This window comes from Spea bombifrons, chromosome 1 (genome assembly GCF_027358695.1).
Source record: "Spea bombifrons isolate aSpeBom1 chromosome 1, aSpeBom1.2.pri, whole genome shotgun sequence".
Lineage (NCBI taxonomy): Eukaryota > Metazoa > Chordata > Amphibia > Anura > Pelobatidae > Spea > Spea bombifrons.
Window position 1 is genome coordinate 444,853 of NC_071087.1, and position 22,809 is coordinate 467,661.

At 55.2% G+C, this 22,809-nt stretch overlaps 1 protein-coding gene across 1 annotated transcript; it reads left to right on the plus strand.

The window, feature by feature from the left end:
* Positions 1 to 11,702: 11,702 nt before the first annotated feature.
* On the plus strand, positions 11,703 to 20,877 carry LOC128476714 (rho-related BTB domain-containing protein 2-like). Its single transcript, XM_053458022.1, has 10 exons — positions 11,703 to 11,842; positions 12,679 to 12,880; positions 13,032 to 13,135; positions 14,859 to 15,044; positions 16,651 to 17,585; positions 17,695 to 17,813; positions 17,919 to 18,069; positions 19,212 to 19,300; positions 19,407 to 19,512; positions 20,297 to 20,877. The coding sequence occupies exons 2-10, from the start codon at positions 12,689 to 12,691 to the stop codon at positions 20,464 to 20,466; spliced, it is 2,052 nt and encodes a 683-aa protein (XP_053313997.1). The 5' UTR covers positions 11,703 to 11,842; positions 12,679 to 12,688; the 3' UTR covers positions 20,467 to 20,877.
* The last annotated feature ends 1,932 nt before the right edge of the window (positions 20,878 to 22,809 follow it).

The following is a 22,809-nucleotide window of genomic DNA, read 5'->3' on the forward strand; positions in this document are numbered from 1 at the left end:
GCTGCCTGGGGTATCAGTGAAGTGCAGACTCCTACCCCCACCCTGTGCGTTCCCAGCCGCTGCCTCCGGAGTCATTACTCTGCTGTACGTTTAGGGGGGGGCTGCATTTTTTCTCAGTGTCCGGAAACTTCCAGAAATATTTGTGTGGGGGGGGCATGTCTTCCTGCAGACAACTCTATTTATACCAAATAAGGCTGCAGACTGGAGGCCACTAACCCCTTACCCCCACCCCCTGCCACGTTCACCTGCCCGCTAACTGCCCCCGGCTGGCAGCGCCATAGCAATGTCTTTAATCCAAATATCCATCAAACCAAATCTTCAGAAGGGGGGAAATGGGGAGACATACCGGGTCATGCAGAGGGGCAAGTGGGTTACGCAGAGGGGCACGTGGGGGTTTCTGGTCTCAGTAATTGCACACAATGGGGGCAATTACTGAGCCATGACGCGGTGCTATAATGTGTACAGATGTGTGCGTTTTGCTCATAGAAAGAGAATCTGACTTTCCAGGCTGGTTCCTCGCAGACGGCTGGTTAGTTACTGGTCACACTGGTCAGGTTACTGGTCACACTGGTCAGGTTACTGGTCAGGTTACTAGTCACACTGGTCAGGTTACTAGTCACACTGGTCAGGTTACTAGTCACACTGGTCAGGTTACTAGTCACACTGGTCAGGTTACTAGTCACACTGGTCAGGTTACTGGTCAGGTTATTGGTTACACTCTTAAGGTTACTGGTCTCGATGGGAGTTTTCAGTGGACTCTGTCCTGGAGGACTGAGGCTTCTCCTCCCCTCCCCCACTCGCTTTCATTAAGCTCCGTATCCTCGCCGCATAATTTACTTTGTTTTCTATAAATTAGACAAAAGGGAAGGAACTGGTCAAACCAGCGAACAATGGGCTTTATTTATATACCTGTTTTTGTGGGCTCCCATCTCAGAGGGCCCAGGCTCCGGGTCAAAATGCTTTACGTAGTGGGGGGGGTCATAAAGCTTTATATACATGGGGGGTCCCCAGACATAATGGGGGGTCATAAAGCTTTACATACATGGGGAGTCTCCAGACCTAGTGGGGGTCATAAAGCTTTAAATACGCAGGGTCCCCAGACCTAGTGGGGTTCATAAAGCTTTACATACATGGGGGGTCTCCAAACTTAGTGGGGGTCATAAAGCTTTACATACATGGGGGGTCTCCAGACCTAGTGGGGGTCATAAAGCTTTACATACATGGGGGTCCCAGACCTAATGGGGGTCCCCAGCATACCTGAGATTGCCGGGTGAGCACTGCTTCTGCGGTTCTCTGGGTCAAGACCTGAATCCCCCGTGCCACACGCCCCGCTCCCCACCCATTTTTCCTTGAAATGGGGGTGTTTCCCGCTGCCGTCAGCGGGAATGCCCACCGACCTCAGTGTGTAGTCCTGGCCCAGTCCCGCAAGGGAAGGCTCCGGGTAGCCGGAGCCCAGAAGTTCCCGGGCGTGGTCCCCAGTGTTACTGCCTCTCACTTTCCCTCCGCCTCTGTTATGACTCACAGGTCAGAGAGCACGGCAGCCATTTTAAGTCAGTCAGTGTTAAGCAGTGATCCTCCTCCATTCCTGTCAGTATTAATAAACCTGATTATTCAGTAATTGTTCAGCAATAAAACAAGGTTGTATGAAACTACTGGCATCATATGTGAAGCAGACAGGACTAGCGACGAGGATGGGATGTACAATGGCCTACCCAGCCTGAACTCCAAAATAAAAGGTATTGTAATCACTACACATGCCATCCACAGACACAGCCCCGTGAGTTCACTCAGACAGTGAGTTTGATGGAGAGCAGACCTCCTGGAGTGCCTGGACTGGAACACCATATCATGTAACCCCCCCCAAAGGAGGCTGTGTCCCTGAGGCGGGACATAAAACATGTCCCCGTAAGAGGCCTTCTGTTTCCTGAGAAACCAGCAAGCAAAACGCTGGCAGTATGACATAAACTACCAGAGGATCATTTCCAGCCAAAACCGCTGGAAATTGCAGAAAGATTCCGCTTTTATTGGTGGCAACAGCAGCAATCAGGGGCAGATATTAAGGCCTACGTGGTGCCTGTCACGGAACCCTCCATCACTGGGGTCACTGGACAGGCCTGAGAGACAGCCTCCTCCCTACCGACTATGGGCCCTGACTTTGACCAGGGAGTGACAGCCAGGGGCGTACCTAGAGTAGTTGGCACCCGGGGCGGATCCTGTATGTGGCACCCCCCCACACACACACACTTTAAAACTACCTGGCCGAAACTGAATATGACCCCCCACACACACACCATAAAAAAATATAACACTTTTATTTAAAGTAAGTAACACACCAAAATAGGACAAAACAATTAAATAACAATATATATATATATATATATATATATATATATATATATATAATTGTTAACAGCAATCACATTCCTATCATGCCCAGATTCCAGGAGGCACTCGCAGACTTGGCATGATAGGAGTATGATTGCCCTATCTACCCCTTCTCACTCCCTTCTCCCTATCTACCCCTTCTCACTCCATTCTCCCAATCTACCCCTCCTAACTATCTACCCTCTCCCTCTTTGAAGTTCACTTACCTTTCAGGAGTCCTGTGGTGGGGTGCAAGGCCTCTGTCTCTCAGCTCTGCCACTGTATGGAACAGTATAGAGTGACGGGAGTTATGATGTACTTTATAGCATAATTATATAATGAAAAATACATTGGAAATGGTACAGCATAACACCCATCACTCTCACACACTTACCAATCCACACGCATACCAATCCACATGTATACCAATCCACATGTATACCAACCCACACGCATACCAATCCACACATATACCAATCCACACGTATACCAATCCACACACATACCAATCCACACGCATACCAATCCACACGCATACCAATCCACACACATATACCAATCCACACGCATACCAATCCACACGCATACCAATCCACAAACACATACCAATCCACACACATAACAATCCACACACATATACCAATCCACACACACATACCAATCCACACACACATACCAATCCACACACATACACCAAGCCACACACATACTAATCCACACACATACCAATCCACACACATACCAATCCACACACATACCAATCTACACACACATACCAATCCACACACACATACCAATCCACACACACATACCAATCCACACACACATACCAATCCACACACATACACCAATCCACACACATACCAATCCACACACACACACCAATCCACACACATACCAATCCACACACATACCAATCCACACACACACCAATCCACACACACACCAATCCACACACATACCAATCCACACACATACACCAATCCACACACACATACCAATCCACACATATATACCAATCCACACATATATACCAATCCACACACATACCAATCCACACACACACCAATCCACACACATACACCAATCCACACATATATACCAATCCACACACATACCAATCCAAACATATACCAATCCACACACATACACCAATCCACACACATACACCAATCCACACACATACACCAATCCACACACATACCAATCCACACATATACCAATCCACACATATATACCAATCCACACACATACCAATCCACACAGACATACCAATCCACACACATATACTAATCCACACATACACCAATTCACACACATACACCAATCCACACACATACACCAATCCACACACACATACCAATCCACACATACACCAATCCACACACATACACCAATCCACACACATACACCAATCCACACACATATACACCAATCCACACACATATACACCAATCCACACACATATACACCAATCCACACACATACCAATCCACACACATACCAATCCACACACATACCAATCCACACAGACATACCAATCCACACACATATACTAATCCACACACATGTACCAATCCACACATACACCAATCCACACACATACACCAATCCACACACATACACCAATCCACACACACATACCAATCCACACATATACACCAATCCACACATATATACCAATCCAAACATATACCAATCCACACACACATACCAATCCACACACATACCAATCCACACATATACCAATCCACACACATACCAATCCACACGTATACCAATCCACACACATACACCAATCCACACATATATACCAATCCACACATATACCAATCCACACATATACCAATCCACACACATATACACCAATCCACACATATATACCAATCCAAACATATACCAATCCACACATATATACCAATCCACACACACATACCAATCCACACATATATACCAATCCACACATATACACCAATCCACACATATATACCAATCCAAACATATACCAATCCACACACACATACCAATCCACACATATATACCAATCCACACATATACCAATCCACACATATACCAATCCACACACATACCAATCCACACGTATACCAATCCACACACATACACCAATCCACACATATATACCAATCCACACACACACACCAATCCACACATACACCAATCCACACATATATACCAATCCACACATATATACCAATCCACACATATATACCAATCCACACATATATACCAATCCACACACACATACCAATCCACACATATATACCAATCCACACATATACACCAATCCACACATATATACCAATCCAAACATATACCAATCCACACACATATACCAATCCACACACACATACCAATCCACACACATACCAATCCACACATATACCAATCCACTCTCACTGATTGTTTTCCTACCTTTCCTCTTTTCTCCTTACAGCTCCTTTTCCTGCTCTTCGCTCCTCTTCTTCAGTTCTTCTGTCTTCTCCCTGGTTCAGAGGGCACGGACAGCGGTGGGCGTGGCTTCAGTGTTGTGCGCCGGGATCTGACAACAAACCCCGGCGCACAGCAGCTGTTCCCGCGCAGATCGCAAGGGAGCGGTATCGGAGGTCTTTAACAGACCTCCGGCTCCCTTGAGTGATTTTAAGCCGGGTTCAAGGGAAATCCTTGAACCGGCTTAAAATCACTCAAGGGAGCCGGTGGTCTGTTAAAGACCTCCGATACCGCTCCCTTGCGAGCCTGCTCCTCCAGCGGCGGACATTACTGTCCGTCTCTGGAGGGGTGTCGGCAAGTTGGCACCCCCCTGATGAGCGGCACCCGGTGCGGACCGCCCCCCGCTAGGTACGCTACTGGTGACAGCTATTGTTTCAGTTTAATGTCACACTATTCTCCCCCATGTGCACTAATATGTTATTTAAGTCAGCCCCCCACCGGTTCTACCACTGCAGACATATTGTTAATCCCGTCACTGCGCCTGATGTCTCTGGGAGGCAGATTAAGGGGGCGGTTTGTGTCCCAATATCTTGTTTTATGTAAATGTGTGTTTCGCTGGATATATCCAGCCCTGTGTGTGAGAAATAAATCAGTCTTCGTTTGGTTTTACCCGACACTGAGTCTCGGTGAGTGACTGGGGAACCGGGGAAAGTGTGGAGTCTCAGGCTAAGGGAGCAGAAGTCAGCGGAGGTAGTCGCTCGGACTATCCAGATCCGTGACAGTGCCCATTCGCAAACTGGCCTCCACCTGTTCATCTAGGGACTACCTACCTGCGGCTCTGAGGGACAAGTTTGTCCTCAGACAACTGAAAAAGGACTCACCATTACACAGGCAACTGAAACTGTACCAGTTACTGTATACAGTATCGAAGCCATGACGCAAATGCCAATGCAGATGCAATCTTTCAGCTGACGGAAATGCCTCCACACTCTTTTCCATCTGTCAAGATTTGTAGGCCCATACGATGAAGGATACTGTTCTAAAAACAGTGCTTTCCTTTACACAAACTAGCTGGCCGGTGACTATAACAGAGGATTGCGAACCTCACTAAGAGAAGCGAATGGAATTGGCTGTGAATGACAAATGTGTCTTACGGGGAGAACGAGTGATCATTCCAAAACCCTACGGAGACATTTCTTGGACTTGCTACAAGCTGCTCATCCTGGTACCACACAGATGAAAACAGAAAGCACAAGGCTACACGTGGTGGCCTTATATAGAAGCCGATATCACAGCCTATGTCAATGCTTGTATAGGATGTGCACAAACTTCCAGAGACCCACCACGTATTCAGCCCTGGACCTGGCCTGCGGGTCCTTGGTTTTGCCTTCATCTGGATTTTGCAGGTCCAATAAAAGGGCAAACCTTCCTGATTATAATTGACACCCACTCCAAATGGCCCGAGGTGTTTCTGATAACCCAGCCAACTACAAAAGCCACGATTACCATATTATTACAGCTCTTGGCCACGTTTGGATACCCCAGTGAGTTTGTTACCGATAACCGGGCTCAATTCACAAGCCCTGAGTTTTTGTCCGTATAGACATGATGGCGTCACACCGTTGATGTAGATTTGTCGGCTGCTCATCCCTGATGTGAATCTCCCGTCCCCCACATCCCAAAGGTGCTCTATTGGATTGAGATCCGGTGACCTCATCGTCATCAAGAAACCAGTTTGAGAAGATGTGAGTTTTGTGACGCGGTGCATTATCCTGCTGGAAGCGGCCATCAGAAGATGGGGAAACTGCGGTCATAAAGGGATGGACACGGTCAGCAACAATACTCGGGTAGGGAATTGTGTTTAAACGATGCTCGATTGGTACTAAGGGGCCAAAACTGTGCCAAGAAAATGTCCCCCCATACCATTACACCCCCACCACCAGCCTGACCCGCTGATACGAGGCAGGATGGAGCCCGGCTTTCATGTTGATGACCCGGCCATCTGAATGTCGCAGCTGGAATCGAGACTCATCAGACCCGGCAGCGTTCTCCAGTCTTCCATTGTCCAATTTTGGTGATTCTGTTCGAATTTCCTGTTCTCAGCTGACAGGAGCGGCACCCGGTGGGGTCTTCCGCTGCTGTGGCCCATCTGCTTCGAGGTTCCACGTGTTGTGCGTTCAGAGATGGGATTCTGCAGGCCTTGGGTGTAACGAGGGGTTATTTGAGTTACTGTCGCCTTTCTATCACCTGGAACCAGTCGGCCTGTACATGAACATGAAAAGGAGCGCGAAGAGTGCGTTTTTATGTTTGTCCCGAAGAAACTAAGAGAACGGCGGTAAAACGTAGACGAAGACACACAACAGGAAGAATCTTCGCCTTCGTCTACTAATCTCCCCGGTCCCTTCCCCATCTAGCCCACCTTATCTTCACGGCATGGCAGGGGTTGACGGAAGCAGAAATCCGCAGGTTCGCCGTCAGGGGTTAACTTGGCCGGCAGAGACCACCGGTCTCCCTGCTATAAGAGTTAAAGGTGACGTCGGTGGCCGTTCGTACGGACTTTTAACTGCTGTAGCAGGGAGGCCAGTGGTCTCTGCGGGCCAAGTTGCTGGAAAAGGATTTTAAAAGTCTTTACGAGCGACCCTATTGGTCACCAGCAGGGGCTCGTCTGTTGTCAACCAACAGGTGTACTTCATTGGTTGATGTACTTCATTGGTTGATGGCAGAGGAGGCCCCTGTAGGCGACCAATAGAGTTACTCGTAGGGACATTTAAACTCCTGGCGCCAAAGCTGCTGCGTAGTCCGTACCGCGTTAACCCCGTATTAACCCCTTTTACAAAAAAAAAACAACGAACATGAAGAACGCACGCAAATATTGACCAGAACAGAAGACAGGAACGGGTGAATATTCGCGGAATACGAAGATTTTTTCCCAAGCCTACTGAAATCCCCTTTCTGCCCCGTTGTCTTGACCTCGTTTACCTCCCTAAATGCATTGAGCTGCTGCCGTGTGATTGGCTCATTAGCTGTTTGTGCTAACAAGCAATTGAACACGAGTCCCAAATAAAGTGGCCAATGAGTGTAGTGCATATACACAGCGGATACACGCACCCTAAACACACATCAGGCGGCCCTGGCAGGCTCTGCTGCCACCGTGTGGTCACCACTGGGTACTGCAGGGCATCTTCAGCCGCGATTTATCGCTTCTCCCCTCCTTCCGGCCCTAAAACCTCCCAGAAAAAACTTCCCGTAACGGCGAATAAATTCACTTCCAAGCTGCGTCGTTCCACCGGTTCCTCAGAAACGCTCTGCTTAAATCTACCACGTCTGCTGGGAGGCTGCTCCACATATCCACCACCCTCTCAGTAACGTAAAAATTCCCTCCCATCCCAGCTCAGTCTCTGATCATTACATTTATTTATAAAGCGCCGGCAGATTCCGCAGCGCTGTTACAGTCAGAAGAACAATTTCACATACAACAACACAACGTATACAATACTACAAACAACAAACAACACAACACATACAACACACACACACACAATACCAAACACATACAATAGACAATACCACATACAACAACACACACAATACCAAACACATACAACACAACAAACACATACAACAACACACACACACACAATACCAAACACATACAACACAACAAACACATACAATAGACAATGCCACATACAACACCACAACACATACAATAGACAATGCCACATACAACACCACAACACATACAATACCACATACAACACCACAACACATAGAATACCACATACAACAAACAATACCAAACACATACAGCAAACACATACAAACACAAACAACACATACGCCAGACAATGCCACATACAACACATACAATACCACATACAAACATCACAACACATACAAGACACACACAATACCAAACACATACAACAAGACAAACAACACATACAATACCACATACAACAAACAATACCAAATACATACAACAAACACATACAAACACATACGCCAGACAATGCCGCATACAACAAACACAAACACCGCCACAACACATACAATACCACATACAATAACAAACACAACAAACAATACAGTAACAAACTGGTGCAAAGGAGAAGAGGGCCGGGAGCTTACAATCTAGTCGGTGGGTGAGGGGGAAGGGAGACGATAGGAGAGACGGCTGGGATGGGGAGGAGACAATTTGGTTGCGGTGATGTTGAAGCGTCTGTCTGCGGTGGCGCTCCCGGTACTAGTGATACTCGTGGCGCTCCCGGTGCTCGTGATACTCGTGGCGCTCCCGGTACTAGTGATACTCGTGACGCTCCCGGTGCTCGTGATACTCGTGACGCTCCCGGTGCTCGTGATACTCGTGGCGCTCCCGGTGCTCGTGATACTCGTGGCGCTCCCGGTGCTCGTGATACTCGTGGCGCTCCCGGTGCTCGTGATACTCGTGGCGCTCCCGGTGCTCGTGATACTCGTGGCGCTCCCGGTGCTCGTGATACTCGTGGCGCTCCCGGTGCTCGTGATACTCGTGGCGCTCCCGGTGCTCGTGATACTCGTGGCGCTCCCGGTGCTCGCGGCGCTTGCTACGTCATTTCCCTCCCGTTTAACTCTTAACTGCCCGCTGGGGAAGAGGCCTCAGCAGCTCAAGTGAGGCAGAGGTAACACAATGCACTCAGCGAGTTGGGGGACCCGCCGGCCCCTCTCATAGTTTGGACAGATTAATGAGAGGGGGGGCGGTCTCTGTATATAACCGGCACTGAGTGATGGGAGTTAGTGTCAGTGCGGGGGGTGGAGCGGTCTCTGTATATAACCCGCACTGAGTGATGGGAGTTAGTGTCAGTGCGGGGGGGGGCGCAGTCTCTGTCTGTATATAACCGGCACTGAGTGATGGGAGTTAGTGTCAGTGCGGGGGGGAGCACAGTCTCTGTCTGTATATAATCGGCACTGAGTGATGGGAGTTAGTGTCAGTGCGGGGGGGAGCACGGTCTCTGTCTGTATATAACCGGCACTGAGTGATGGGAGTTAGTGTCAGTGCGGGGGGGGCGCAGTCTCTGTCTGTATATAACCGACACTGAGTGATGGGAGTTAGTGTCAGTGCGGGGGGGGGCGCAGTCTCTGTCTGTATATAACCGGCACTGAGTGATGGGAGTTAGTGTCAGTGCGGGGGGGAGCACAGTCTCTGTCTGTATATAATCGGCACTGAGTGATGGGAGTTAGTGTCAGTGCGGGGGGGAGCACGGTCTCTGTCTGTATATAACCGGCACTGAGTGATGGGAGTTAGTGTCAGTGCGGGGGGGGCGCAGTCTCTGTCTGTATATAACCGACACTGAGTGATGGGAGTTAGTGTCAGTGCGGGGGGGGGCGCAGTCTCTGTCTGTATATAACCGGCACTGAGTGATGGGAGTTAGTGTCAGTGCGGGGGGGGCGCAGTCTCTGTCTGTATATAACCGACACTGAGTGATGGGAGTTAGTGTCAGTGCGGGGGGGAGCACTGTCTCTGTCTGTATATAATCGGCACTGAGTGATGGGAGTTAGAGTCAGTGCGGGGGGTGGAGCGGTCTCTGTATATAACCCGCACTGAGTGATGGGAGTTAGTGTCAGTGCGGGGGGGGGCGTGGTCTCTGTCTGTATATAACCCGCACTGAGTGATGGGAGTTAGAGTCAGTGCGGGGGGTGGAGCGGTCTCTGTATAAAACCCGCACTGAGTGATGGGAGTTAGAGTCAGTGCGGGGGGTGGAGCGGTCTCTGTCTGTATATAATCGGCACTGAGTGATGGGAGTTAGTGTCAGTGCGGGGGGTGGAGCGGTCTCTGTATAAAACCCGCACTGAGTGATGGGAGTTAGAGTCAGTGCGGGGGGTGGAGCGGTCTCTGTCTGTATATAATCGGCACTGAGTGATGGGAGTTAGTGTCAGTGCGGGGGCAGCGCTGCCTCTCTCTGTACTCTGCAAACACTCTTTAATCAGTCGTTGGTCTCTTCAGGAGCCGTATGTCTATCCCATGCATGTTTAATCCCCTCACTGTATTACCCTCTACCACTTCTGCTGGGAGACTGATCCACTTATCTACCACCCTCTCAGTAAAGTAAATCCTCTGGCTCTGTGGCCTCTGCTGCTGGTCGGGTGATTAGAGGATTCCGTGGCCTCAGAAGAGCAAGAGAGTGGGGCAGCTAAGGGGGGGGGGGTCGAAGAGTGCTCGGAAATTGGGACTGTCCCAAGAAAACCAAGACACAGTAAATAAGGGACAGTCCAGTCAGAGCAGGGGGCTACCGGCGCTCCCCTCACCGAGACCGGGGGACCACTAGCCCTCCCCGATACCGGGGGGCCACTAGCCCTCCCCTCACCGAGACCAGGGGGCCAGTAGCCCTCAAGGAGACCGGGGGGCCACCAGCCCTCCCCTCACCTAGACAATGGGGCCTCTAGCCCTCAACAAAAACGGGGGCCACCAGACCTCCCCTCACCGAGACCAGCTGGCCACCAGCCCTCCCCTCAGCAGGACCGGGGGTCCACCAGCACTATCCTCAACAAGCCCAGGGCCCACTCTGTGGACACTGCAGTCCGTCACACATTCTCACATCCACGTGGCTGACGATTCTGTCCCTTTAAAGAAGGCGTCTTCAGCGCCAGCTGTGGGCGCGGCTTATAGTGGAGGGCGGGGTCTGGTTTGTGTTTAGAAGCTCTCAGAGCTGCGTGAGGAAGGGGCGGAGCCGATTGGTACCTCGGAACACGCCTCTGATGATCCTATTGCCTACTGTGGGCTAAAGGGGCGGGACGTCAGAAAGCCAACACAGGGTGCGGTAGAGTAAAGGGAGGGGCCCAGTAAGCTGGCCCAGCGCTGATTGGCTACTGGTACTCGCTGTCATGAATTCCTGTCTGTGATTGGCTGCACGGACTCGGGTAGCGGGGTCGCGTCTGCTGGAGACTCGTAGTGTGTGCGGGGCCCGCGGGGTGATCGAGGCCGGGGCCACAGCCTGGACTCCTGGGGGAGGATGCGAAAGAGGAGGAAGAGAAGACAGCGAGGGGGCCGGGAGAGGTACCGGGGCAGGAAGATGGGCTATGGGGAGGAATAAGGGTCTGGGGTGCAGGAGGAAAGGATGGGGCAAAGAGAAGGGTTTGGGGGGGATGTGTGGTGTGGGGAGGGGGGTATTTGGGGCGGGGATTGTTCTGGGGGCCGATGAATAGAGAATGATGTTCAGCGGAGGGGTATAAAAGGCAGAGAACTGGCTCTGGGGCCAGAAAGGGGACGGGCTCTGGGTGGCAGACAGGAGACGGGGGGCAGACAGGAGACGGGGTCCGAGGGGCAGACAGGAGACGGGGTCCGGACAGGAGACGGGGTCCGAGGGGCAGACAGGAGACGGGGGGCAGACAGGAGACGGGGTCCGGACAGGAGACGGGGTCCGAGGGGCAGACAGGAGACGGGGGGCAGACAGGAGACGGGGTCCGGACAGGAGACGGGGTCCGAGGGGCAGACAGGAGACGGGGGGCAGACAGGAGACGGGGTCCGGACAGGAGACGGGGTCCGAGGGGCAGACAGGAGACGGGGGGCAGACAGGAGACGGGGTCCGAGGGGCAGACAGGAGACGGGGGGCAGACAGGAGACGGGGGGCAGACAGGAGACGGGGTCCGAGGGGCAGACAGGAGACAGGCTCTGGGGGGCAGAAAGGGGACGGGGTCTGGGGGGTCCGGGGGGCAGACAGGAGATGGGGTCCGGGGGGCAGACAGGAGATGGAGTCCGGGGGGCCGACAGGAGACGGGGTCCGAGGGGTCACATGGGAGACGGGCTCTGAGGGGGGCTTAGAGGGGGCAGGTGTGCTGCGGGGGTCCCGGGGTGCGTGGGAGGGGTTAAAGTCGTGTCCCGTTGCCCCGCAGCGTGGTATAAATGGACGTGGACGTGGACTATGAGAGGCCCAACGTGGAGACCATAAAGTGTGTGGTGGTCGGAGACAACGCGGTGGGGAAGACGCGGCTCATCTGCGCCCGAGCCTGCAATGCCACCCTCACCCAGTACCAGCTGCTCGCCACCCACGTGCCCACCGTCTGGGCCATCGACCAGTACCGGGTGTGTCAGGAGGTGAGTGCCGATCCGCGGGGGCGGGATTCACAGCCTGGGGGGCGGGATTCACAGCCTTGTAAATGACGGGGTGATTGTGTATGTGTGGAGGAGCCCACCGAGGCCTCCCCCCCCCCCGGGCACACGCTCACCCGTCTCCTCGTTCCGGCAGGTTCTGGAGCGCTCTCGCGACGTGGTGGACGAGGTGAGCGTCTCGCTGCGTCTCTGGGACACGTTCGGAGACCACCACAAGGACAGGAGGTTTGCGTACGGCAGGTGAGCGCTCAGCGGACACCGGGGGTCAATGCCAAGCTGTTTGCCCCTTTGGGGTATTAATGGGATGCAGGGTGGACCAAACCCGATGTATTAACCCAGGGGTGTCCAACCTGCGGCCCTCCAGCTGCTGCAGGACTACATCTCCCATGTTCCTGAGCTAGTCCCTTAGCTGAAAGAGCATTATGGGAGATGTAGTCCCACAGCAGATGGAGGGCCGCAGGTTGGACACCCCTGTATTAACCTCTACCTCTTCTGCTGGGAGGTTGTCCTCTGCATCCACCCCCGGGATGTGTAATACTGGGGTTGACGCTCTCATTAGACCGCTCTCCCGCCGCAGCATCAAAGTCTCTCTGATCCTCCTAACGTCGCGCCCGTCGTAAACGCCGTGGGCGGCTGCCTTCCAGCCAATCAGAACGGGCGAGGCGGTGGGCGGTACAGGGTTGTGTGTGCGGAAAAGGGGTCTTTAGTGCTTATACCTGGGATTAGTTGGCGTCGCGCAGCCTCCCTGCAGAGGTGGGAGGGGAGGAGTTAAGACATTTCATTTTATTGCAATAAATCTTACAAGGAGCTTACACTCTAGCAGTATAACGGGAGGCCCTGGCCCCAGGAGCTTGCACTCTAGCAGTATAACGAGAAGCCCTGACCCCAGGAGCTTACACTCTAGCAGTATACCGAGAGGCCCTGACCCCAGGAGCTTACACTCTAGCAGTATAACGAGAGGCCCTGACCCCAGGAGCTTACACTCTAGCAGTATACCGAGAGGCCCTGACCCAGGAGCTTACACTCTAGCAGTATAACGAGAGGCCCTGACCCCAGGAGCTTACACTCTAGCAGTAGACCCCGTTTTGGGATGTTTAAGGCCTGTAATGTGTTACGTTATAATTCTTCCCCCGGCTGTAAATTGTTTTGCCCCGCTGCCGGTGAATTGCCCCAGGCGGGGGCCGCAGGGTAGTCGCTGTTAACTGGCGCCTGGCCAGTCCTGTTAACGCTCTTGGCTCGTCCTCCCGGCTCACGAGATGCTTGGCTGCGGCTCCCGCGTGCCACGGAGCGCTGATCCCCCCCCGTCCAGTGGTGCCGGCAGAGGGCCAGACGCCCCCCCCAGAGTGCCAGACGAACCCCGGGGCCTGCCGGCTGTAAACGGGCTCCGGGGGCCCGCCGGCTGTAAACGAGCTCCGAGGGCCCGCCGGCTGTAAACGAGCTCCGAGGGCCCGCCGGCTGTAAACGAGCTCCGGGGGCCCGCCGGCTGTAAACGAGCTCCGGGGGCCCGCCGGCTGTAAACGAGCTCCGGGGGGCCCGCCGGCTGTAAACGAGCTCCGGGGGGCCCGCCGGCTGTAAACGAGCTCCGGGGGCCCGCCGGCTGTAAACGAGCTCCGGGGGCCCGCCGGCTGTAAACGAGCTCCGGGGGCCCGCCGGCTGTAAACGAGCTCCGGGGGCCCGCCGGCTGTAAACGAGCTCCGGGGGCCCGCCGGCTGTAAACGAGCTCCGGGGGCCCGCCGGCTGTAAACGAGCTCCGGGGGCCCGCCGGCTGTAAACGAGCTCCGGGGCCCGCCGGCTGTAAACGAGCTCCGGGGCCCCCGGGTGCCGCTTTATCTGAGCCCAGAGTCCCGACACGCAGGGGCAGCTGTGGGGTAATCGGAAGTATGACGCCAGCTGCTTTAAGAAGTTCCAGCCGTTTAGTTTTATGGGCCCTCTGCGGGCCCCTCTGTCTTTTTCCTCCCCGCAGGTCGGACGTGGTGGTTCTGTGCTTCTCTCTGGCCAATCCCTACTCGCTGCGCCACGTCCAGAGCATGTGGTTCCCGGAGATCAAGCACTTCTGCCCCCGCACGCCCGTGGTGCTGGTCGGCTGCCAGCTGGACCTCCGATACGCCGATCTGGATGCCGTGAATCGCGCCCGGCGCCCGCTGGCCAAGTGAGTGAAAGCAGGGAGGCGGAGATTATCCCCTCCCGGCACTCGTGGGGTTAAATAATATCCCTGAGGATCTAGCCGATGGCGTGGCCCCCGCGGGGCGTCCGTTACCCCGGGGTGAGATGTGTGATCAAGACAGCGGGAGGCTTGGTGGTTATAACTTTGTGTCCGGGTCTATCTGTCCGATGGCTGTCCCCGGAGCTGACCTCGTCTGTCTGTCTGTCTGTCTGTCCGGCTGGGTTGATGGCTGTCCCCGGAGCTGACCTCGTCTGTCTGTCTGTCTGTCTGTCCGGCTCGTCTGCTGTCCCCGGAGCTGGCCTCGTCTGTCTGTCCAGCTGGGTTGATGGCTGTCCCCGGAGCTGACCTCGTCTGTCTGTCTGTCTGTCTGTCCGGCTCGTCTGCTGTCCCCGGGGCTGGCCTCGTCTGTCTGTCCGGCAGGGTTGATGGCTGTCCCCGGAGCTGGCCTCGTCTGTCTGTCTGTCCGGCTCGTCTGCTGTCCCCGGGGCTGGCCTCGTCTGTCTGTCCGGCAGGGTTGATGGCTGTCCCCGGAGCTGGCCTCGTCTGTCTGTCTGTCCGGCTCGTCTGCTGTCCCCGGAGCTGGCCTCGTCTGTCTGTCCAGCTGGGTTGATGGCTGTCCCCGGAGCTGGCCTCGTCTGTCTGTCTGTCCGGCTCGTCTGCTGTCCCCGGAGCTGGCCTCGTCTGTCTGTCTGTCCGGCTCGTCTGCTGTCCCCGGAGCTGGCCTCGTCTGTCTGTCTGTCCGGCTCGTCTGCTGTCCCCGGGGCTGGCCTCGTCTGTCTGTCCGGCTGGGTTGATGGCTGTCCCTGGAGCTGGCCTCGTCTGTCTGTCTGTCCGGCTCGTCTGCTGTCCCCGGGGCTGGCCTCGTCTGTCCGGCTGGGTTGATGGCTGTCCCCGGAGCTGGCCTCGTCTGTCTGTCTGTCTGTCCGGCTCGTCTGCTGTCCCCGGGGCTGGCCTCGTCTGTCTGTCCGGCTGGGTTGATGGCTGTCCCTGGAGCTGGCCTCGTCTGTCTGTCTGTCCGGCTCGTCTGCTGTCCCCGGAGCTGGCCTCGTCTGTCTGTCCGGCTGGGTTGATGGCTGTCCCCGGAGCTGGCCACGTCTGTCTGTCTGTCCGGCTCGTCTGCTGTCCCCGGGGCTGGCCTCGTCTGTCTGTCTGTCCGGCTCGTCTGCTGTCCCAGTGGCCGGCCTCATCTGTCTGTCTGTCCAGGTTGATGGCTGTCGCCGTGGCCACACATCTGTGCCTCCATGGGGCCGCTCGCTATTTGTTCTTGGCCACGTTAGCCGGTGAAATTGCTCCTGCACAACGTGCTGCGATCCGCCGGCCGGCAGCCGCACAAAGAGCAGAGGATTAAGGGATCTGGTGGAGATCGGGGTGAATTGGAGGCCGAGGCTCGGCTTTCAGAAAGACGAGTCATCCATAAAAACTGCTGCTACGAGAGTGCGAAGTGCCACGCGGGGTTATCGCAGCCACGCATACCCTTGCCAGGGCTTCTAGCATTGGAGCCATTGGGCCGCAAGCTCCCGGTTTAGCTCCGTATTGTGGCCGCCGAGGGAGTAGTCTGCGCACTCATCTAACTCCGGCTTTTGCTTTCCAGGCCCATCAAACCCACAGACATCCTGTCTCCGGAGACCGGTCATGAAGTGGCCAAAGAGCTGGGGGTCCCTTACTACGAGACCAGCGTGGTGGCGCAGTTTGGGGTGAAGGACGTCTTTGATAACGCCATCCGGGCGGCACTCATTTCACGGAGACACCTGCAGTTCTGGAAGTCCCACCTGAAGAAAGTCCAGCGCCCTTTGCTGCAAGCTCCTTTTCTGCCTCCCAAGCCACCTCCGCCCATCATCCACGCAGCGGAGCCACCGCAGAGCAACGGGCAGGGCCCAGCTGCCCTCTTCTCCACCCCGCTGTGCGCGGACGTCGTGTTCCAGCTCCACGCCGGCGAGAAGGTCTTTGCGCATAAAGTCTACTTGGCCACGGCCTGCTCCAAGTTCTATGACCTCTTCACGCTGGATCTTCATGAGAAGAAGGGAAGTCCCCACAGTGACGGCTTCCCGCTCAGGATTGGGGGTATCGAGGCGGCTGGCAGCACCAGGAGACACGATGCCCCTTCCGGGGCTCTGCGGACCTCATGGAGCGACCACGTGCAGAACAGTCTGGGAAGAGTCCATCTGGGTTGGGGCAGGGAACTCAGCGATTGGGGCCGAGGCTTTATCGGTGTCTGCGTGGATATGGTGGAGGACCCCGTCACAAGGCGTGAAAGGCCGATGATGGCCGTCCGGATGGAGGCGCTGGTCCAGCTGGAGCCACTGCGGGCGGTTCTGGAGTACCTGTACACCGGCCACCTGGATCAGAGCCGGACGGACCTCATGCAGGTGGCTACCATCGCTGAGGCGCTGGAGGTTTTCGACCTGAGGATGATGGTGTCAAACATTCTGAACAAGGAGGCCTTCATGAACCAGGAGATTACCAAAGCCTTCCATGTGCGGAGAGCCAACCGCATCAGGGAGTGTCTGAGCCGGGGGCTCTTCTCAGGTAGGTGTGAGTGGAGTTGCTGACTGTAGGGGGCTGGGGGGTATCGGATGTTGCGCTGGGTGGTAACTTGGTGGGCGCCTCCCGTCTCTCCTTCTGTCTCTTTGGCCAGACGTTGTCTTTGCGTTGGATGATGGCTCCGTTCTGGCCCACAAGCCTCTGTTAATCGCAAACTGTGACTGGATGGTGGCCATGTTCCGCGGCACCTTCAGGGAGAGCTTCACATCGGAGGTAAAGGCCACTCATGGCTCCTCGGCCTTCTCTCCGCTGCTCTCACGTTTGGCCCCGCATTAGTCCCGCTATTTACTGACGCTGTGACCTCTCCCTGCCTCGCAGGTCTCCCTCCCCGGCACCTCCACCTCCTGCTTCCGGGCTGTTCTCGAGTACCTGTACCTGGGCCAGTTCTGCCCCTCGCCTGCTCTGGACTCTATGGAGCTTTTAGTGCTGACCAACCGCTTGTGCCTCCCTCACCTGCAGGCGCTGACTGGTAAGAGACTCCTGTCGCTTGGCCCCTACTGGCCCCTGCCTGTGTGATACTCGGCGTTGCTGTACGGTCCGCGTTTCCCAGCGGGTTTATTCTGCTGACGTTCTCAGAATGTGGCAGATAATCCATACGACCTCCAGATGGAGGACGGCCCCCGGGGCCGCTCGATGCAGCAGCAGTTAACCCTTTGAAAGGGCGGTGAGGAGTAGATGCCATGCATGACGTGGAGCTCTAGTGTTTAAGGAGTTAATCCCTGCAGTACCCGATCAATGAGCACGCACCTTTTATCGACCTGTGCTGGTGGGCAATTGGGTGGCGCGGGGGGGTAAACCACACGGTGTCTGTCGCACCCGGGCAGCAAAACAAGGGCAAATCCTATTAATACCCAAAAGGAATGAGATCTGGCAGCTCGCTCACCGCACGTGATATACCTCTGTATACCCCGGCTTGGCGATCTGCCCTCTGTATACCCCGGCTTGGCGATCTGCCCTCTGTATACCCCGGCTTGGCGATCTGCCCTCTGTATACCCCGGCGTAGCGATCTGCCCTCTGTATACCCCGGCGCATCGCTCTGCCCTCTGTATACCCCGGCGCATCGCTCTGCCCTCTGTATACCCCGGCGCATCGCTCTGCCCTCTGTATACCCCGGCGTATCGCTCTGCCCTCTGTATACCCCGGCGTATCGCTCTGCCCTCTGTATACCCCGGCGTATCGCTCTGCCCTCTGTATACCCCAGCGTATCGCTCTGCCCTCTGTATACCCCGACGTAGCGCTCTGCCCTCTGTATACCACGGCGTATCGCTCTGCCCTCTGTATACCCCGAGGTAGCGCTCTGCCCTCTGTATACCCCGGCGTATCGCTCTGCCCTCTGTATACCCCGGCGTAGCGCTCTGCCCTCTGTATACCCCAGCGTATCGCTCTGCCCTCTGTATACCCCGACGTAGCGCTCTGCCCTCTGTATACCCCAGCGTATCGCTCTGCCCTCTGTATACCCCGGCGTATCGCTCTGCCCTCTGTATACCCCGGCGTAGCGATCTGCCCTCTGTATACCCCAGTGTAGCGCTCTCTGTAGCCCTGCGTAGCGCTCTGATATCTGACGCAGGTTGCCGCCGCTCTGTGCCGTGACGCTCCCTTTCTCTCTGCAGAGCAGCACGCGGTGGACGAGCTCCTGGCCGCCTCTGTCCAGGGGGTGGAGATTGATGGGCAGGTTCTGCTTCACCTGGAGGTCGCGCAGGTCAGACACTCGAAGGGCTCGGAGTCCTCTGTGCCGTGTAGTCAGGCTGCGCAGGTAGAGTGTTTCCCGTCTGTATGCTGGCGCTGATCTGTCTGTCTGTCCCCAGTTCCATAACGCCAAGCAGCTGGCCAGCTGGTGTCTGCACTTTATCTCCACCAACTACAACTCCGTGTGCCGAAAATTCCCCCGCGAGATGAAGTACATGTCGCCAGGTAACGGCTTAGTAAATAGACAAGCGTGCGCGATGGGTCTGGCATGAGTGCGTGACGGGAAAGGATGTGCAGGTCACTGTTCGGAGTGGAGTGTGCGAGGTGTAGGAATGTGCGAGTCACTTTTCGGAGCAGAGTGTGCAATAGGTATGAATGTGCGTGTCGTCTGGAAATGAGTGCACGTTGGGTAAGCATGCGCGTGTCGTCTGGCAATGAGTGCACAATGGGTAAGAATCCACACTTCGCTGTTCGGAGCGGAGTGTGCGATGGGTAAGAATGTAGGTGTTGTCTGAAAATGCGTGCGGTGGGTAAGAATGTGAGTGTCGCTGTTCGGAGCAGGGTGTGCGATGGGTAAGAATGTGCGTTTTGCTGTTCGGAGCAGAGTGTGCGATGGGTAAGAATGCGCGTGGTGCTGTTCGGAGCGGAGTGTGCGAGGTGTAGGAATACGCGAGTTGCTGTTCGGCACAGAGTGCGCGATGAGTATGAATGTGTGTGTCATCTGGAAATGAGTGCGCGATGGGTAAGAATGCGAGTGTCTCTGTTCGGAGTGTGATGGGTAAGAATGTGTGTGTCATCTGGAAATGAGTGCACGATGGGTAAGAATGCGCGTCTCTGTTCGGAGTGTGATGGGTAAGAATGTGTGTGTCATCTGGAAATGAGTGCGCGATGGGTAAGAATGCGAGTGTCTCTGTTCGGAGTGTGTGATGGGTAAGAATGCGCGTGTTCCCGTCTGTAATAAGCGAGGGCCCCGACGGCTGTTCCCAGCGACTGTCTTCTCCTCCGGCAGAGAATAAGGGACACTTTGAGCGCTGCCGCTGGCCCCCGGTGTGGTACCTGAAAGAGGAGGATCGCTACCTGCGCTGCCGGAAGGAGCGAGAGCGCGAGGAAGAGATTGTCCGCAAGCAGCTCAGCAAAAGCAAATGGTGTTTCTGGCGCCCCTCCTCCTCCGTGTCCTGAGTCGACGCACACTCACTCCATGCCTTCCACGCGTGGCCACAACCACCGGCTATCACCGCGCTGTAGCAGCCTCTCTGCAGATACCCCTCTGATACAGAACATGTTTTAAGTACCTGCCCCCTGTCGTGCACTCGGCTCGGGGCAGGGAAGGTGTCATTTGCTCCTGACAGCGTAATTACCCATCTGAGCTGCAATGTCATTAGTTATTGTTTGCCCCGAAACCTGCCCCCTACACCGACATAATCTCACGGGCAATGAGAGGGGGTAGAACTTGGTAAACTGCAGAGGGGCCCCGGGATCCCACAGCTGGATCGTGAGGTTTAATGCCCTTTGTCTCCCGGTTCTGTCCAGACGCAGGGTCTGCTGCCCCTCCAGGCCGAATAGGAGGGTGTTATACTCGTTACTATTCTACAGCCAGCTCTCCCTGGGGCTTCTACCCCATTCTCCTGCTGCCACCAGAGAGCGGCAGAGATACCGGGCACCGCTATACACTCCACGGCCTAACAGCCTGCCCTCCCGGTCCCAACAGCCTGCCCATCTCGCGGCCGAACTCCCCTCCACCGTCCTCCTCACTCCCCTCCCACCACCACCCTCCGCGTCCTACAACCGACCTCCCCTCCCTTCACCGCCCCCCTCACTCCACGGCCCAACTGATCTCCCACCCCCACACTCCTCCTCGTGCCGCGGCCGACCTCCCCTCCGCGGACCCCCCATGCCTTCAGGGCTAGACACTGACAGTATTATTTCTGGTGGCGTGAAGCATGTTTGCTGCGTGTAGAATGTATGTGGCGTGTAGCAGATTGGCGGCGGGTAGCAGATTCGTGGTCTGGCCCATCACAGTGTTAAGCTTCGCAGCACAGCGTGGAAGGAGATGCTCTGCACTATTATAGGAACCCCGCCGCTCCCGCAGATGCTCTGCACTATTATAGGAACCCCGTCCGCTGGGGCCAATGAGATCAGATCACCAGCCAAGGTCCCCGTCGCATCACCTGATGGCGGGGTCTCCGTCTCACCCCTGCGTGCTCTTCACACGTTTACAACACGCTTACTGCAAAAAAGTACCGCAACGGCTGTAGTGACCTCTGTGCCTTCTCTAACCCCACCAGAGGGGGCAAGTCTCACCCCTGTAACCCCACCAGTGGGGGCTATTCTCACCCCCTCTAACTTCACCAGTGGGGGCTATTCTCACCCCCTCTAACCTCACCAGTGGGGGCTATTCTCACCCCCTCTAACCTCACCAGTGGGGGCTATTCTCACCCACTCTAACTTCACCAGTAGGGACTATTCTCACCCCCTCTAACCTCACCGGTGGGGGCTATTCTCACCCCCTCTAACCTCACCAGTGGGGGCTATTCTCACCCCCTCTAACCCCACCAGTGGGGGCTATTCTCACCCCCCTCTAACCTCACCAGTGGGGGCTATTCTCACCCCTGTAACCCCACCAGTGGGGGACTAGTCTCACCCCCTCTAACCTCACCAGTGGGGGGCTAGTCTCACCCCCTCTAACCTCACCAGTGGGGGGCTATTCTCACCCCTGTAACCCCACCAGTGGGGGACTAGTCTCACCCCTCTACATTGTTAATGCAAAAATGGTGGGTGGGAAAGCCAGGAAGGCCCCCTCTGCTCCATGATCCCCATGCGCCAGCAGTGAGGAGAGGCGGCCTGCGGGTTCTCCTTCCAATCAGCCCAGTGTAATCCCGGGGCGAGGCGGGCATTGGCACGGACATCCGGTGTCTGGCGTCGCCATAGATTCTTCCAGATGAAACGCCGTCGCCTCCGAGTCGGAAGCCACAGGATGTCCGGTACGTTTCGGATGTCCGGTTTTCCGCCTTTCCCCAGGTTACAGCCGGTTGGACTCTACTCATTGGCTACAACTTGTAAGCAGCTTTCTGATTGGGTGGGTTTTTTTGGTAGATATTGAATGGCTCTTTTCCAGGTGAACGGTTGTATGGAGTGTTGTGATTGGTTGTTTTTTCTGGCGGCTACGCGGTACCAGTGAGGTGCAAACCTATTTCCTTTCATACATGTGCATGCCTTACATACGTGAAGCATTCAAACAAACAGAGCCCTACAGACAGTGTTAACTGGGGTATAGGAAGCCGCAGGGTTAACAGGACACAGATTATGCTCCAGCATGGGGCTGGAAGCATGAAGAGAGCGGGTCAGGGGTCCCCCCCCCGGAGCAGAGGGAACGGGGAGATTTCCCTCAATCCAAGGGCTCTTTCTACTTAAACTCAAGTGTGTTTTTATATAACTAACGCACCCTTTGTATGCGGCGAGACTGACCGGCGAACCGGCGCGTTCCGCTCACCGGCGCGTTCCGCTCACCGGCGCGTTCCGCTC